Genomic DNA, 17,297 nt, shown 5'->3' on the forward strand with positions numbered 1-17,297 from the left:
TAAATAAATTTCATATTAAAATTTGAAGCGTTTTGGTTAGTTTTTAAATTCTTAGAGTTATTTGTTTCCCCATTAAAAATGAATAAAATGAACAAAAACTTCATAAATATAATATATGTACTCTAATCATCAGTCTTGGAAAAACATGATAATGTCAGGAAACAATCATAAAAAAGTATTATGATACCAATGGATTGGTTTTAGCATTACAAATAAATTTATCCAATTTATCGGGTAAATACCGGGTATTTACTTGAAATTATATTTACCGGGTATTTGCCCATCACTAATCAGACGTGTTTAATATTATTGTAATTTATATGTTGTAGAGTGGTATCAACAATTTAAAATATCGTGGCAAACGGGTTTGATGATCAATTGTTCAAAACGGCCACGGGGATCGCTGATGTCAGCGCTCACTTTTCGTGAGCTGGACTATAGTCTTGTGTGTTAGAGATGGAAAGTTTAGTTCATTTCTGTGAATAGTTCATAAGTTCACAGTTCATTCAAGTGAATAGTTCAAATGAACTATTCTTAAGTTCACGTAGTTCATTAATTTTATTGATCATACTAATATTGTTTGGTTATGAACTATTCGTTTTATCACTATTAGTCAGAGCCGTACCGAGCCATTTTTTATCCCGAGGCAGAACTTTAGTAATGCGCCCCCTTGATGGGGGGAGGGGGTGACACACTCACAGTTTTTAATATTTTTCAATAAAATAATAAGATTAGGAAAATCAGTAAATTTTTAATTAGGTTTCGAGCTAAACAAGAAATTATATTTTTAGCCACAAGTTTATAATTCTCAACCTTATATTATAGGAAACAAATCAATTCAAATTTTACAAATTTATTTATAAGGTATTTCAAAATAATAATTAATAATAATAAAAATAAAATAATCATTATTTATAACGATATTTTCCTTGCTTTTGTGTCGGCAAATTTGTCAATAACTTCTTCGTAATCCAATTTACAAGCGATTTCTGTTTCTATTGAAATGATGGCCATGCTTGATAATCTCTCTTGAGCCATTGTAGATCTTAAGTACGTTTTTATCAATTTAAGTTTGCTGAAACTCCTTTCACATGAAGCTGTTGTAACGGGCATTGAGAGAAAAATCCTTATAGCAATTTCAATATTTGGATACGATTCTTTAAGCTTATAATCGTGAATTATTTGTAATAAATCCAAAAACGTAACTGATTCAATACTTGACAAAATTGATAAAACTGCATGTTTAAAATCTTTAATTTCTTCAACTATTTCCGCAGTATTTATATCTTCATTATATTTTAATCCTAGATCAGCAGCTGCTTTTTGCAAATCGTGTGAATTCATATTGGTTAATGAATGACCGGAAAGAAATTCAAAATCGTTTGAAATTTCCATAATTTTTTCATACCGCCGTGTCATCTGAGTAAGAAGAATATCTATTGAGTCTATAATAGTAATTCGAAAGTTTTGTTCTGTAGAAATATTTATTACGTTATCATCTGTTTCATAAAGTTCTAATCTTTTTCTTTTTTTTGTTCTTGATTCCTTTAAAGTTGTCGATATTTGTAACTCTTCTGCAACTTTTGTAGCATTTGTAAAATTGTCTTCCATGGTTGTGTCACGAATTTCCTGCAAAGCATTTTTAAGCCCGAGTAGCAAATTGGAAGCTTTTTCCAACGATAAGCTTTTGTTTTGTAAAGCTTGATTAACACGATCTATACTACTTAAAATTTGATTCCAAATATTAAGTAAGCAAAGAAAGTCAAAATTGATCAATTGAAGTAAATTTTTAGCTGTTGATTTTGTTTCCAAATTTAATTTTGAGTCAGAAATATTTTGTAATACCTTAAATACTTCTTTTATTTGGGAGTTCATGGCCTTAACAGCTTGTGCTTTTGAAGCCCATCTGGTATCTGAATGACCTTTCAATGAAATTTTTAATGTATCCATTAAAATTTTCCATCGAGTAGTTGATTTGACAAAAAACGTATATATTTTCTGAATCACATCGAAAAAAAATTGTACCTTAACATTAGCTGATGCTGCATGTACGCCACTTAAGTTAAGGCAGTGAGCAGCGCATGGAATGAATGTGGCTAAATTGTTTTTATTTAATATGACTGCCTGAACGCCATGGTATTTTCCTGACATGTTAGCTCCATTGTCATAACCCTGTCCCCGTACATTTTGTACATCAAGTTCATCAGCTTTTAATTTTGTTAATATTTCCATAGCCAACCCGTCCCCACCCAGTTTTTTCCTCTGTGTTTATGAAATCTATAAAACTTTCTTCAATTGTAATTTTTCCTATGTCAATATCAACATAACGAATCACTTCAGTCATTTGTTCATTATGTGACACGTCGGGAGTGTAGTCAAACAGCAAAAAAAAATATTTTGCTTTTTTTATTTTAGATAATATTTTATTTCGAACTGTTTGTCCTAACAAACAGATAAATCCATTTTGTATTTTTAGAGATATATAACTGATAGCTCCTTTGTTATGATTTACAAGATGTTGTTTTAGAATATTATCATATTTGCTAAGTAATTCTATTAAATTTAGAAAAATACCAGAATGTTTATTTCCTACTGTTGTGCTCGATCCTCTAAATGCTAAATTATTTTTTGTGCAAAATAAAATTGCTTCTAAAATTATACGAAGTATATGACGCCATCGATCTTTTTCTAGCAAAATCGCTTTTTGTAATTTATCGTCAATGCATTGAAAGTTTTTTAATCTATTTTCAAGAGATTTCCATTGTAAGAAATGATTTCTATGATCAGCCGATTTCTCGTGATCTAAAATACGATTAATATTTTTCCAATCCGAAAAACCCTCGTTTGTACATGCAATACTTCCTGTTTTTAAGGTATTTGATTTAAATAAACAGCATGGAAAACAGAATACGGCTTTACTATTTTTAGAATAAATCAACCAATTTCTGTCTATAACTTCATTGTTCGGTAAAGTTTTTTTAAACCAATAAGGGGAAAATCGACGACCATCGACTGACATAGATTTGCTAAAATCAGCATCTTTACCTTGATCAGGTTCTTGCGTTACGAGGTAAACTCTAATGCTATCCGTAATTGGGGGCCAAGAAGGTGGATCGTTACAATTTATAAGTTGAAAAAATGTTTCAAAACTAGTTGAAGAAGATGTAGGTTCACGAATATCCTGAATTATTTCACTTGATTTTGTTGTAATAGAACTAACACAAGTTTCAATTTCTTCACCTACTAATATTGTCTTATTATTAAATTAGTCATTTGAATCACCGGAATTTTCTTCTGAAATAAAAATTAATGATTATGAATACTATTTATTTCTGAATATATCTCGGTCTTGCAAACGTACATTTGGTACAACAGTTAACGCACGAGGAACAGACAACAGTAACAATTATTTACGATAGACAAATAATAATAAAATTGACATAATATAGATAATATATTATATAAAATCACCGAAATTGTAGAAATCGTTTAAATAATTATAAATACTAACTACATCTTTTCAGTGGCGGTTTGAAAAGGCAGTGGCGGCGCCTCACCTAAAATTTTGTAGCAAATAATACTCTAAAAATATATTTCTTGGTTCACCGACAGCAAACATTCGCTAATAATTTTAAACATTTTTATGATTTTATTTGAAAAAAATTCTTCTTTACGAAGTTTAATAATATGAATTATCATTTATTTTATTATAGTATAATATTATTCCGTGTTTATTACCAAAAATAGCAATAAACCGATAAGAAATGCACGAAATAATAATTACGTAAACAAACGCTCATATATCAGCTTTTGGTACTACTTTGAAGAAACCGCCAACCGGAGCAATTTTACAGTTTACTACCTTAACTTTTAATTAGAAAATAAACTAACCTTTATCTTCTTGATATTCTTTCAAGTTTGACACTAATTCAGTCGATTTTTCATCTAAAACAGAACCTTTAGAAAACCAGTCTTTCATTTGTTTTGACAATTGTACGTCTTAATTTGCTATTTTTTTCTTAATACTTCGATTCTCTGCTCCACTTCGTTTCTTTTTATTATTCATTATTATTTTTTAATAGTTAAACTATCTGTATTGTTTAAAAACACATTAATTTGGTATAAATAATTTGTACCTGTTTCTTGTTTGAAAAAAAAAATAGAAAGCTACACATTTGCCGAGTGATCAATAAATACTAAGTCAAATTATTAAAATAGTAATAATTACACAAAATTTGTTCACTATTTATAAACTGATGTATCGTACGTATATCAACTGATATAATATAGATATTAAGCATGTACGTCGATCGATTCGTCGATTAAACAGAAAATTAAGATAATATAATATAATATACTACTGTCTACTATTAACAAAATACCCATATAAGTTATAATGGTATACTATTCTTATCGGCGATCAACGTCGTCGTAATTTCGGGGAATAAAATAAACATTATGTTTACGGATTAGTGCGTAGAAATGAAAAATATTATTTTGACAATATTTTTTCATAAATTAATCATTTAATATTTTTGCGCCCCCCAGCATTAGGCACCCAAGGCAAACGCCTCGCTCGCCTCACCCTAGTTACGGCTCTGCTATTAGTACAGCAGTACACAGTTTAATAGTAGTTCACACTACTAATGGGCAATGAAGTATTTGTTATCTAATTGTAAAAAGCTGTTTACCATTTTTACAGGATTTCGAACAACGAACCACAGAGAATTTTTAAAAAAGTTCGCGAACTATTTCATTTATACAATGCTACCAATTTTTTTTCGAACTGTGTTAAGTTACAGATTAACAGTTCAGAATATTTCAAATGAACTATTCGTTCGCGAAATTAACATCTCTATTGTGTGTGACTTTATTGCAAGTACGTGTAATTTTTTTACAACATGGATTCGCGTCACGACCTAGCTTTTATAATTGCGCATAAAATTGTACAAAAACGGAAGATAAAAGAAAAAGAAATATTAGGTAAAAAAATGTCCACCCATTGAAAAAATGGGTGAACCGTCGAAGTGATTTGGGAGTCGCGAAGCCGTTTTCTTGTCACGATTTCTATATAACTTGTGGTTAACATTCCACAAAAATTTTTTTTCCTCATAAAAATTGATTAACTCAAAATGTTGTCATCTGTCAATTTTCGTGCACTAATTTTAAATAAATAAATTTAATTTAAATAAATAAATAATAATTTATATAAATTAAAAAAATGTATATATTATGATAAATGAGCATGTGCTCTCAGTTCTTCAAACACTGTTGAAAGACTGAAGACTATATCTCAAGACCAGAAATGAACATTTCCACTTACAAAACATGCATTCTCGGCGACATGTAACGACTTGTCTCTACGAGTACCTACCCTCAGGCTCATATACATTTGTGAGTATAGTCTCGAGACTATTTAATCTCAAGTGGACACTTACTGTAAGATGTTATATTAATTGATACGCTCATAAAGTATATGGTTTGTATTCATAAACAGCAAACAACGTAAAATCCAAGAAAATGACAAATAGAAAATAGGTGGTTTTTACAATAATTCCGTAAATTGTTTATAATTTTGAGCTAATGGGCGCTACAAATTACTTGTGCCATACTGCCCCACGGGAGCATCATATTTATATTTTGTTCGTAAATAACCGATATAATATTTTCTATAGATTGAAATAATTACGAAAATAATAGAATCAATAAATTATTTTTACATTGATTTTCAATAAAAATCAATAGAAAATCGATAGAAGACACATCACGTGCGAGACTTTATATTTAAGTTTATCTCGAATAATTTTATATTTATTTGCCTGTTGACCTCCATTTGAAGAACATTGGTCACTGGATACTTCTACTGTTTTACAGGTACAGTCATTACAGATTCTTATAAATTATTCAACACCAAATTTGTTTGTATTGTTTAAAATTTAAGTTTACAATTATAAACAAAAGTATGTATAATATAATAATTATTTGATCAAGTGTCAAAAATTGTGAATTGTGATAGGTACGCATTTAATATATGTACGCGTTATATGACGTGTTAATCGATGTCATACTAGAAGATTTTTTACTTTGGTAAGATCTCGTTAATCCGAACGGCCAACGGGATTGAAGAAAGGGGTCATTCGGATTTCCTAGGTATGACTAAAAAAAAATTGTATGATAAAATATATATATTTTTTTGTTTCAATTGGTAGAGATTTACTAGTTTGTAAATGTATTGATCTAATCTGTTGTTAAATTTATATAAATAAATATAATAAAATCAACATTTAATTTATTTTATAAATAGTGAATGTGAAAATATGTATGATATATTGAAGTAAATAATTTTGTTACATGTTAAGGGCGGCAAAACTTAAGTTTGCCCGTCTATTTAAATGCTTAAATCGGGCCTGACGGCAACTTTTTCAGTTGCAACATGTTGCTAATTTAAAAGTTGACACATTTTGACATAAGTTATTGCATGTTTATGTTGCCAGCTACAAAAGTTCCTATTTGTTTCTAGTTTCGATTAAAACCGAAACACGAGGATACATGTTTCCACTAAACAATGAAAAATTGGTAACGAATAGTGACAGGCAGCAACAAGTTATCAGCGAGGACAGAATGTTCCAGCCGTGTGTTTCTCCATATTCATTTCTGTCTTGCAGGGTTGGTCGAAACCATCATTTGCGTTTTTTAATTTTTGCTTTTCCACTAATTATCACATACGCAGCAGCAAGTGCTAAAATGTCATTATTGCCCCACATAATTAACATACAAATTGATGAGTAACTGATGATGACTTGATGATTAAAGATAATATTTAATATATATTTAAATAGGTACCTTAAATTGTTGTAGCATAAATACATTTAACGAAATTCTTCACATTGACAAAACCTCAAAATTACTTTATTATGTATTTAATCTTAAAAATTATTTAATTCTAGTACTAAATGTACTAAAATGTTCCACATGTGTGGCCACATTGTCACAAGAAAAACCGAGTTACAGGTTTTTAATTGTTTCTATTAAGTGGCGTAGACAAGGGGAGGAGTTTGGGTGTTTAAACCCCTCTTTGTCTTTCCAAATAAAATAAATGTATAATTTATATTATTGTATATTTACAATATTACAGCTGGAAGATATTTTGAATAAATTATCTATAAAAACAAGAAGAATACGTTTGTTGTAGATACACGGTTAATATTATAGTTATGTTCATAATATTATTTGGATTTATGTATAATTCTATAAACAAATAAAAAATAAATAATTCATATACTGAGGTGTTTATAACATATAATTATAATATTGTATATTCACAAGTTCATAACTGAACTTTGTTCTTGAATAATTCTTCAATTGAGCAACAAATCTAACAAAAACTAAAAAAAAACTAAGTTTAACTTACACTTAACCCCCCCCCCCTTGCAAAATCTTGGCTATGCTACTGTAAGTTTTTATTGTAAATTTGTTGCTATAATGTGGACAGTGTGTTTATAAATGTTCCAGTTTATCCCAAGGAAATATAAACAATTAAACACTTGACAACATTCAGGAACTAATTGTTGCTCTAGTGTGGACCCGGCTTTACATTCATACTAAAATACTATAATTAAATGGATAGCACCATAATCGACGGTTTTATCATTCCCACCTTTGGTCACCATCGCTGCTACAGCGCCATCGTACCTCATCAAGTTAATACAATATGGTTTTGAGTGGAAAATAACGTACTGTGATAATAATTTATTGTTAATAAAAATTAAAAATAGAAAAATAATGATAGGTAAATGATAAAATATGCCGTTTTACTATCTCAATACATAAGAGTGATATATTTTATTGTATGGGTTATTTTATGAAAAACGGGACATTTTGGTGTTCCAAAGAGAGTTGTCAGGATGACAGGACATCAAATTAAAAAATGGGATGTTCCCATATTATACGGGACGTTAGGCAAACCTAAACTATGGTATAGATTCTACACTATGCTAAGTGTAGTATTCCTTAATATTTAGTTATACATTTTAAAGCTTCAACATACAAAACTACTTAACTTATAAAGTTATAACACAAAAATGACTATTATTTAAAGTAATTTTTTTGATTAATCTAAATATTAGGAATTATAATTTACCATATTAATATAATGAAATGTAAAGTGTAAACTTTAAGTACACAAATTTCAAATCTAATTCAAAAATATAATAATAGGTAAGTCCAGTTAATTTAAAATATTGTATTATAACATTGAATCCTTTTGGACTACTATAATTTTCAATCTTATTTCAGTCATCTTCATCATCATCTTCATCACTTGCACCCTTTAAAATTTCAACATTAAAATTTAGCGTCTGCTTACCCTAAAATCAAATCATGGTTTTAAAAAAAATACACTTTAAAACAAATAATTTTCAACTGACATTAGAAATAGTTTGAATATTTTTCTTAACAATAACTTGTTTTGTTTTGACCAACTTAATTTTCTTTTGTTCTTGAATGTCTAGACACTCATATCTTGACATTTGAAGTTTATAATACCCATCATCATCTTCTATGTACCTAAATATACAAATATATACATCAAATTGGAAATAAAAACTTATACTTATAAAACATGGTGTTGAAATAGAAATACATACCTAAAACGTTTTAAACCTGATGGCTTATGAAAGTTATGTTCCATTTCTAAATGTTTAGTTAGAAATGAGCCTCTGAGAAATAAATCATCACACAGATGACAATAATATTTATATAATTCTTCAGTATTATCGTAATGTTCCATATTTATATGCTTTCTCATTGCGTATTCACTACGACATGAAAAATCACAGTCATCTTTTGAACATTTAAATAATGGACCTGCTGTATGTTTTTTCAAGTGGTTGTTGAAATCTAGTTTCCGCACAAATCTAAAAGTTTTTAATTTTTAATATAGACAATAATGTACCAATAATGTATTGTGTTTGTCTTACTTGGAATCACATAGTTTACATTTAAATGGTTTTATACCAATGTGACGATAACGTATGTGAGTGGACAGTTGTGAGGCTCTAGAAAAGGATGCGTCACATAAATGACATTTGTAATAATTTATATGAAGGCGGACGTGCTGTTTTAGGAGTCGTTCACAAGAGAACGTTTTTTTACACAACGAACATTGATTGCTTTTGTCTGTAAAACAAAAAAATCATAAAATTGGTCTTTGATTATAATTTCTTATTACATTACCTTTATTTGACTGTCGACAATGATCTTTTAGTTTTGTGTGTGTAGCAAACATAATACCACAGTTAGGGCAAGCACATGACTTTTCCTGGGTGTGACTCTTAATATGATCAACTAATCGATAACGTGCAGTAAATTGTAAAGTACAATCTATGAAACATTATTTCAAATGTTATCACAATAAAAAATTAGCATTATTATTGGTTTTAATAATACTAACCTCTCCATGGGCAGTTAAAATTATATTTTTCAAATTCTGAAATTTGAAAATGTTCAGCTACATGATATGAATAATACTGCATACATTCAAACCTTTCATTACAATTTTCCCAATTGCATTCAAATTCGTTAGGTAAATCTGGCAAGATATTAGTACCTTCACCATTTAACTTGCATCCCTTATTTACATACATATAAAAAAAAATAATTAAGTGAATTAATAATTGAGTGATAACATAATATTGGATATACATACAGGAATTTCACAAAGAGTTAAAACCGCTAAACCAATACATTTAAGACGTGTATGGTATGCATGGAAATTCACATGTGTGGTAGATTTCACCTCACAATGTGATTGAAATGTACAACTGTTCCATAAGCATGTAAACCATTCTGAAAATTAAAATAAATTTTTTTATTTAAAATTGTATCATATTATTTTTAAAACAATGCCAGATAAGACAGCATACTATCTTTATTGCTTTGCCATTCTTCAGTCCACAAGTAATCAACATGTCCACTGACATGATAAAAATAATCATTGATATGTGATGATTCGTAATCACATTCTTCCCATGCGCAGCTGAAATTCATTTCTACTTTATCCAAATCAAGTTTCTTTATCCTAGAAGGTTGCTTCATACGTTTTTTTAAATTATTTAAATCCAAACTTGACTCATAAGAAGCTGTGTCATCAAAACTATTGGTAACTACACATATTCGAATTAAATAAAATACAACCTATTTAATGGTTTTCTAATGCAATAAAATCAGTTTATTAAGTACTGATTTCAGTGCAAGTTATTACTATATTTGCAGTTACTATCATTAAATAATTATATTCAATAAAAATATACATTTTATTTTATTTTATATTCTTGTATCAGTATAATGTGTGTGTATATCAATATAAAATCAACTAACAAATTAATTAAAATTAAACTCACATTTTTTTTTCGCAACATATTTTTTTTCTTCTGCTACATTTCCTTCACGATGAGCAAAAACCCACTGTTGACACCAGTACTGTTTGTCCTTCATCATGGACATGGAACCACAGTCAGTTTTTTGATCAACGGATAAGTATGTTTGCGCGGCAAACATGGAGTCTAAACACAAGAATTCATTCATCAATAACTGATTACAATTAAACGTTTATGATCTGGAATCGGAGGAAAGTAAGACATTACTAAGATATTTATTGCACAATACAAACCATCATTCGATTCTTCGGTTCTCCGTTCCCTCTTGCACAGGAAACCGGTGTCACTGTTGCGTTCAGGGTTCATTGTGAATCTGTACAGTTTCAAGTACTTATGTTTTAAATAATATGACAGAAAAAATCCATTTTGTATTTTATTTGTAGAACAATAATCGAACCATTAAGTTCTTAAGGATACGTTGAACGTTGATTGAATCAACTTGATTTTTACTTTTAAACTTTTGTGTTTTTATCACGGTTTAAGATAAATAAGGTATATTTTAAACCATGGTCACAGTATTTTCCACTTGGGGATGGTACAGTTCTCCCGATTTTGATAACAATAAGTTATCACCAAAATCGAATTACGGGAGATCGGTTGTGCCAGCATTAGAAAAATAAATTTCCCGTATTATAATAATAATTAAAAAAAGTTTTTTTTACCTAGCTGACGTAACCAACGTAAAATTACAAAAATAAATAATAATAAAATCATGTTTCGGGAGAATTGTACCCGTCCCTTAACATAGATATTAAACATATTATTTTATTAGTTTAATATCATATTAGATATTAGTTTAATATCTATGTCCCTTAACCACTATAAAGTTTATAGATAACAACGCGGTTAAAGATATACTTATACTAGGTATATCTTTAATCGTGGATAACACCGACTTGAAACGAATGTCAATAACAAGGTGGATATATAACCAAACCTATCCAACTTGGTTAATAACATTGACTCCAAGTCTAATCTCTTTTCTCTATTCTCAAATCTAATCTTTTTCCTATGCTCCAAATTGAATAAAGTTAGTAATTACGGGGGGGGGGATTCTTTCTTTAAGCGAATGTGACTCCATCTGCTAGTAAATTTAAAATTATTATTTTTTTTTTTTTTTAGTAAACTTTTATGATACTTTATACTTGAGTATTTTAATTTTACAAGAAATAATGCATTTCAACACATGATACAAGCATTTTTACTACCTTTTTTTAATTAAATTATCTACTATCTACACTATTAAATGGAACAGATAATATATATAATAAAATCAATATTAAAATATATTTTATTTGTCTTATGTAACTAGGTAAGTACTACTTACATAGTTGAAACCAAGGCTTTGCACCCGAATAATTTTTTCGGGTTTCGGGTGTTCAAACACTGCAAAACAACATTTAAACAAACGTTTGGGTGTTAATAACCGTTATTATTCGGGTTAATAATTCGGGTTTTGGTTAATTCCGATGTTTTAAAAAAAAAATAGTTATGTGGATTTTGGGTGTTTGATTTTTCAAGGGTTTTTAGGGGTATTACGGGTTCGGGTTAATTCGGGTGCAAAGCCCTAGTTGAAACCTTACTAAGTAGGTACTTATATCGTTATTAGTTTTGACACTATTTTTGTCGAATTTTTTTGCTTCATATTTCTATTGTGTGACGAAGTTTCATTCGCATTATGATATAATATTAAAATATTTTTGTTACAAAAAGAGAGTATTTTTTTCACAACACATATTAAATGTGTACAGTCGTGGACCCATAGTAATTAATATTGGTGTGGGGGGGGGCATTTTATATTGTAAACATAATATGATAAAAAAAATTCAATAATTTTATATTATAACTATTACCGTTTACGATAAATATTTTTTAACACTGTGAAAAAATAAACTTTCAACTAAAAGTTTAAAAAAAATAGGTAGGTACATTGAAAATTATAGAGCAAAGCGTAATTTTCTTTTGGTTTTTGAAACCATGTCAATACATAGTTGTTATAGAAAAAATATAATTTATATCATTGCTTGACATATAAAATTATAATTTTTTTTTTCGTTTTGTTTCGTGACATTTGAGGGAACCATCGTTTCCATGCCCCCCTCTCATTGTATCCGCGACTGATTGTGTATTATATGGCGTAATAAATAAATCATTTATATAGGTACCTAATAAAATTTATAAACTATGATAATCATTGGTCTTGAACTACGATTAAAATGTAATAATAGATCATATGTAATCAGTACAATATTGTATAAAACGATTGGTGGGAAAATATCAAAGTTGTCTTTATGATAAACCGGGTGGCTAAAGTTCTGTCAAAAGGAACCTCAACCAGCTCATTCTATATACTTTCCTGGCAATTAGACCGACATAATAAATACAAAACTAAAAATCCCTACATAATACAATTAGTATTGAAGGAAATTATTATATTTAATCAGTGGTCAGTGACTGCTTATTTAAAAGATTTAGATTATATAATCATTAATATAGATATAGAAATATTCAATCACAACATATGGTCGTATAAAATAGTTTTATACATTCATATGAATGCAATCTTATATCAAACAAAATAAATAGTAACAGATTTATAAAAAATATTAAAAATATATAATGTAATATTAAATATTATATATAAATATTATAGTACATCACATTATAAACACTTAACATAAAAAAATAACGAAAATGATGTATGTATACATATAAAAATTAAAAAAAATAGCTTATACATAAAGTAAAAATGTCAATCTTTAACAATATAAATCATTTTTCAAAAGAATTTAACACAATAAAAAGTATAAATTTGAATAAGTTGAAATTTATACAAATGGAACAATAATAATTAATAAAATAAGTATAATATCAACTTTAAAAAATATACAAAACCAAAAAAAACAAGTAAAAAAAAAAAAATAATAATAACAAAATGTTAATAAAAAATATTAATAAAAATAAAAAAAATAAATTAATTAATAAAAAATAAAATAATAATCAAAAAAACAAAATTCATGGTCAATTTTGTTGCAAATAAGAAGAAATAGTTTTATTGATAATGTCCAAACAATTAACAGCAACAATGTCTTTATAAATGGATTCATCTGAAACATAAGATAACATTTAAGTTATAGCTTTAAAATAATAAAACATGTTGAATAAATTAGTTTTATCCAAAATAAAAAATAAAACTTACACATAAGTTTATCGATCGGAAAGAAGGAAAATAAGGATTGGACTTGCTTTTCCATAATATCTGTAATATTGAGATCCTTGATATGTTCTTTTACATTATACAAAACGTTCATTAAATCATCTATACTTTTGTCATTAATTTTTGAACAGAACACAAAAGCATGGCCCATTTCAACAGATTTGATCACTCCGGTCTGAAAGAAAATTTAAATTAAAATTTAATACAAATTATATTGAAAAAATAGCAATAGATAATTTAAAAGTTCTGGTTCATAAATTATAAATACTTTACGGAACATATTAACAAGCACATAGAAAACACCAACATTAACTTGAGAAAGTAATGGATATCCAATAAACAAAAAACTGTCAGAAGACTTAAGTTTCTTCAGTGATTCTAAAATTAAAGTTAAAGAGTCAAGCTGTTTTCTACTATTGTTTATACAATCATTGGCATAAATCGATGTTACATCACAAACAATCAATCGACCATGGATCGCTTGTTTTAGAATTTGAAGCCGAAAATATCTGTAATACATAAGAAAAACAAAATTAAATATTAATGAGTTAATATTAATATTATATTAATACTTGATATTAAGTTAAAATATAATTTTATTTACATAGAATCAAAAATTAAAAAGTATACTCTCTTCGCTTGATAGCGTCTTCTGTTGGAACAGCAAATAATGATCTTGCTCGATTGTTGTAATCAATAAGTTCATTCACACAAAATTTTGAGTTACGAATTATAGAAACAGGCTAACCCATTTGCATATTCAAACTAAACAATTCAATTTTGGCATCCTATAAAAAGAAAAGAAGAAAAACAACAAATTATCATTTAGTTTTAAATAATATGAATATTATATAAATTATATAATTATATTATATTTAAATATATTGATACATAAGATTTATAATTCTACTGACCTCGGAGGTAAACCACGAAACTTCTTTATCATACTTCCATGGAGTTTGCTTATAACTATTCACTTGATCTTGAAGTAATTTAGCTTCATCTAATTCTAGGTATTCTACTCGACGCATTTTTTCTGTAAACGAACAATTCATATCTGTCTTCGTTGTTGAAACTTTCGGTAGATCAAACTGAATGGCCTATTGAACAATAAATAATTTTGTGTTAATCATAATTTAATTTTTAAATGTTTAAACGTTAAATTAAAATATTATATTTATTCATTTATTTTGAAATTTAACTCCAAAAAGACAATGTTCAATGAAAGTTAACTAAAAAAAAATAATACAATAAATCATACTCTGAGTTTATTTAGTCCAACAATTTCCTGAGAAGGGTAAATTGGTTTTATTTTAAATCTATTGATATATGTTTTAGGGACACAATACTATAATACATGGTACAACCCCTTTATATTTGTAATCTGTAATAATAATATCCGAATACATAATGTAACGGTAAAATGTTCAATTAAATCAAAGGATACTGTTAAATACTTACAATTTTACCAATATTGGTCATAATAATAGAAGTGTGTAGAATTTTTTCACGGAGTATATAGAATAATACTATTGATTAAATATAGATACATTCAATATATTTAATTAATGATAATGATCTCTTCACTGGAAGACTAAACGGTCTAAGACCTAGGGGTCGACCAAGACAAAGATTGGAGGACATAGTGAAAACGGATCTCACGGAAATATCAGAAGAATTAATAAGGATTGAAGATAGCGAAGATGATGATAGTAATTAAAGGAGCAGTGGTTAAAGTTGAAAGATACACAGGACGCTCAAAAACCAACTTCGGAAATAGAATTAATAGGAATATTATAATTTTGGTGTGCTTATTAGTTATTATTGGCAAATAGTAACATGGGTTCATGATATTCTATTTATTTTTATAATTGTTGATGGAATAAAGTTTATGCATTGGAGTAGAATTTTTTACAGTATGTGTATTAATTAATTGGAAAGTCATTTAATTTATCATATATCAATATATCAATACTTATGATCTAGAGTAAATATTCGAATGTAGTTTTAAAATGTAATTTATGAGTGATGACTTATTTTTTACAATGATTTAAACATTTTTTTTTAATGAACATTAAAAATATATATATTTTTTTTCAAATTTCAAGATTGTTTTAACCGAATTATATTTAAAAAAATAATACGTCAATAAGAAAAATTAATAGTATGAAGTAGACAAAAAATTTTAAAATTTTAGGTTTTCCTATATTTTTTATGCAAATCCAATAATAAACCAACTTTTTGTTAATATTTTATGCAATACTAGCTGAATAACCCGGCTTTTCCCGGGTGCAGTTTTTTTGTGTTACCTACGTATAACTTTTTATTTTATCAGTTTTATATTACAGGTTGCTTTTATATATGTTATATATGCTTTTATATATATTACCTGTGTATAGTAAAAACCAGAAATTGGTAAAAATTAGTATATTTTATTATTTTGAAGACAAATTGTAAAACGTTTGATTAATTGATTTTTTGTTCATCGTAAGAGATAGTCCACTACATTAAAAAAAAAAGGCTCCATCCAAATATTTGTATGAGATCTTGAGTCATGGTAATTGCATTTTCAATTAATTCACATACTATATATATTTTTATTATATAAAATAATAAAACAAATTACCAACCATGTGCAAATTAAATTTATAGTATTTTTGTTTTCCTATTCCAACTACTCCAAATAACAATTTTTTTTTATGCTATCAGCTACATTGTAAATTAACATTTTTGCTTTATTAGAATTGAATATAATTATTGTTATTTTCAAATTTATTTTTCCGATAATTTCTCATGGTTCAGAAAACAACTTAGAACATATAAAATCAATTTTTCTTTAGTTATAAAATTTGATACATTTTTATTTTAAATTAATGTTTAATAAAACTGAATTATTTGCTAATTAAAAATATATTAAAAAAATATAATCGATACAATTGCTACGAATCTAATGGCTTGTAAACTACAATGATTATTAAATTATACAATGCTATGCGTTCAGCATATTTAATTTCTAATTAATTTCTCGTTTTTTCGCTTGAATAGTTTATTAAAAATGCTATCAATAACATCAATGTTCACAAGAAAATCACATTTTGTTATTATAATAATTTCAGAATAAAAACTTAACAAATTAATTACATTTTTTTTTAAATACCAAGGAGATTGTTACAAATATTATGTTTAAAACTTAATTATGTGACAAGGAATTTTTGACTTTTGTCTTTCAGTGATTATTTGATAATAAAATGACTTTTTTTTTTATTATTAAAAGGAAACTTTGTTAACAATTAGTTTCGACAATTATGTTTGCAAAAATATTACATAAAGGTATATAAAGTTAACGACAGAAGATATATTACAAATAAATTAAATTTTTAAGCCAGCCTGGTTGATGAAGAATATAAGTGAGGTAATAATTGGTATAATTGGTGAAGAGAGGATGGATTGGGTGTCGAGAGGGACAGTAAAAGAGTGGATTAGGGCGAAGAGGCTATTGCGTTGGGGACAATGAAAAAGTATGTGTGAGATATCGCAAATCATGGGATCATGAGCGTGTAGCATGCATAAAGGGGAGTCATTGAGAGAAAGTTTATAAGAGTGTGTCCAAATCTTAAGCGTGAAAAAGAAGTAATTATGTTACG

The 17,297-nt window shown here is 27.5% G+C and overlaps 2 protein-coding genes across 3 annotated transcripts; both read right to left on the reverse strand.

Moving 5' to 3' along the window:
* Positions 1–7,780: 7,780 nt before the first annotated feature.
* LOC112694433 (histone H4 transcription factor-like) lies at positions 7,781–10,930 on the reverse strand. 2 transcript variants are annotated; one of them, XM_025569896.1, is made up of 10 exons: positions 10,670–10,930; positions 10,406–10,562; positions 9,924–10,171; positions 9,707–9,846; positions 9,452–9,629; positions 9,235–9,381; positions 8,979–9,177; positions 8,646–8,915; positions 8,427–8,565; positions 7,781–8,366 (listed from the first exon to the last, which is right to left on the reverse strand). In XM_025569896.1, the coding sequence occupies exons 1-10, from the start codon at positions 10,740–10,742 to the stop codon at positions 8,292–8,294; spliced, it is 1,626 nt and encodes a 541-aa protein (XP_025425681.1). In that variant the 5' UTR covers positions 10,743–10,930; the 3' UTR covers positions 7,781–8,291. The 2 variants fall into 2 exon arrangements, with proteins under 2 accessions (XP_025425681.1, XP_025425680.1); XM_025569895.1 differs by having other exon boundaries at positions 10,402–10,562.
* Positions 10,931–13,799: 2,869 nt separating this feature from the next.
* LOC112694438 lies at positions 13,800–15,135 on the reverse strand. Its single transcript, XM_025569901.1, has 5 exons — positions 15,115–15,135; positions 14,568–14,753; positions 14,258–14,328; positions 13,927–14,162; positions 13,800–13,828 (listed from the first exon to the last, which is right to left on the reverse strand). Exons 1-5 carry the CDS (start codon positions 15,133–15,135, stop codon positions 13,806–13,808), a joined length of 537 nt encoding a protein of 178 aa, XP_025425686.1. The 3' UTR covers positions 13,800–13,805.
* Between the last annotated feature and the right edge of the window lie 2,162 nt (positions 15,136–17,297).

Source organism: Sipha flava, unplaced genomic scaffold (assembly GCF_003268045.1).
Source record: "Sipha flava isolate LNK unplaced genomic scaffold, YSA_version1 129_pilon_pilon, whole genome shotgun sequence".
In the NCBI taxonomy this organism is placed as follows: domain Eukaryota; kingdom Metazoa; phylum Arthropoda; class Insecta; order Hemiptera; family Aphididae; genus Sipha; species Sipha flava.

What these genes read in the sequence shown, in the direction of transcription:
- LOC112694433 (XM_025569896.1), bottom strand. Translation starts at nt 10,742, where the DNA reads ATGAACCCTGAACGCAACAGTGACACCGGTTTCCTGTGCAAGAGGGAA. An exon ending in TAACTCTTTGTGAAATTCCT is followed by an intron (nt 9,630 to 9,706) that starts GTATGTATATCC and finishes TATGTAAATAAG; the next exon opens with GGATGCAAGTTAAATGGTGA. An exon ending in TGTAAACTATGTGATTCCAA is followed by an intron (nt 8,916 to 8,978) that starts GTAAGACAAACA and finishes AAAAACTTTTAG; the next exon opens with ATTTGTGCGGAAACTAGATT.
- LOC112694438 (XM_025569901.1), bottom strand. Translation starts at nt 15,135, where the DNA reads ATGACCAATATTGGTAAAATT. An exon ending in TTTCGTGGTTTACCTCCGAG is followed by an intron (nt 14,329 to 14,567) that starts GTCAGTAGAATT and finishes CAATCGAGCAAG; the next exon opens with ATCATTATTTGCTGTTCCAA. An exon ending in TGTGCTTGTTAATATGTTCC is followed by an intron (nt 13,829 to 13,926) that starts GTAAAGTATTTA and finishes ATTTTCTTTCAG; the next exon opens with ACCGGAGTGATCAAATCTGT.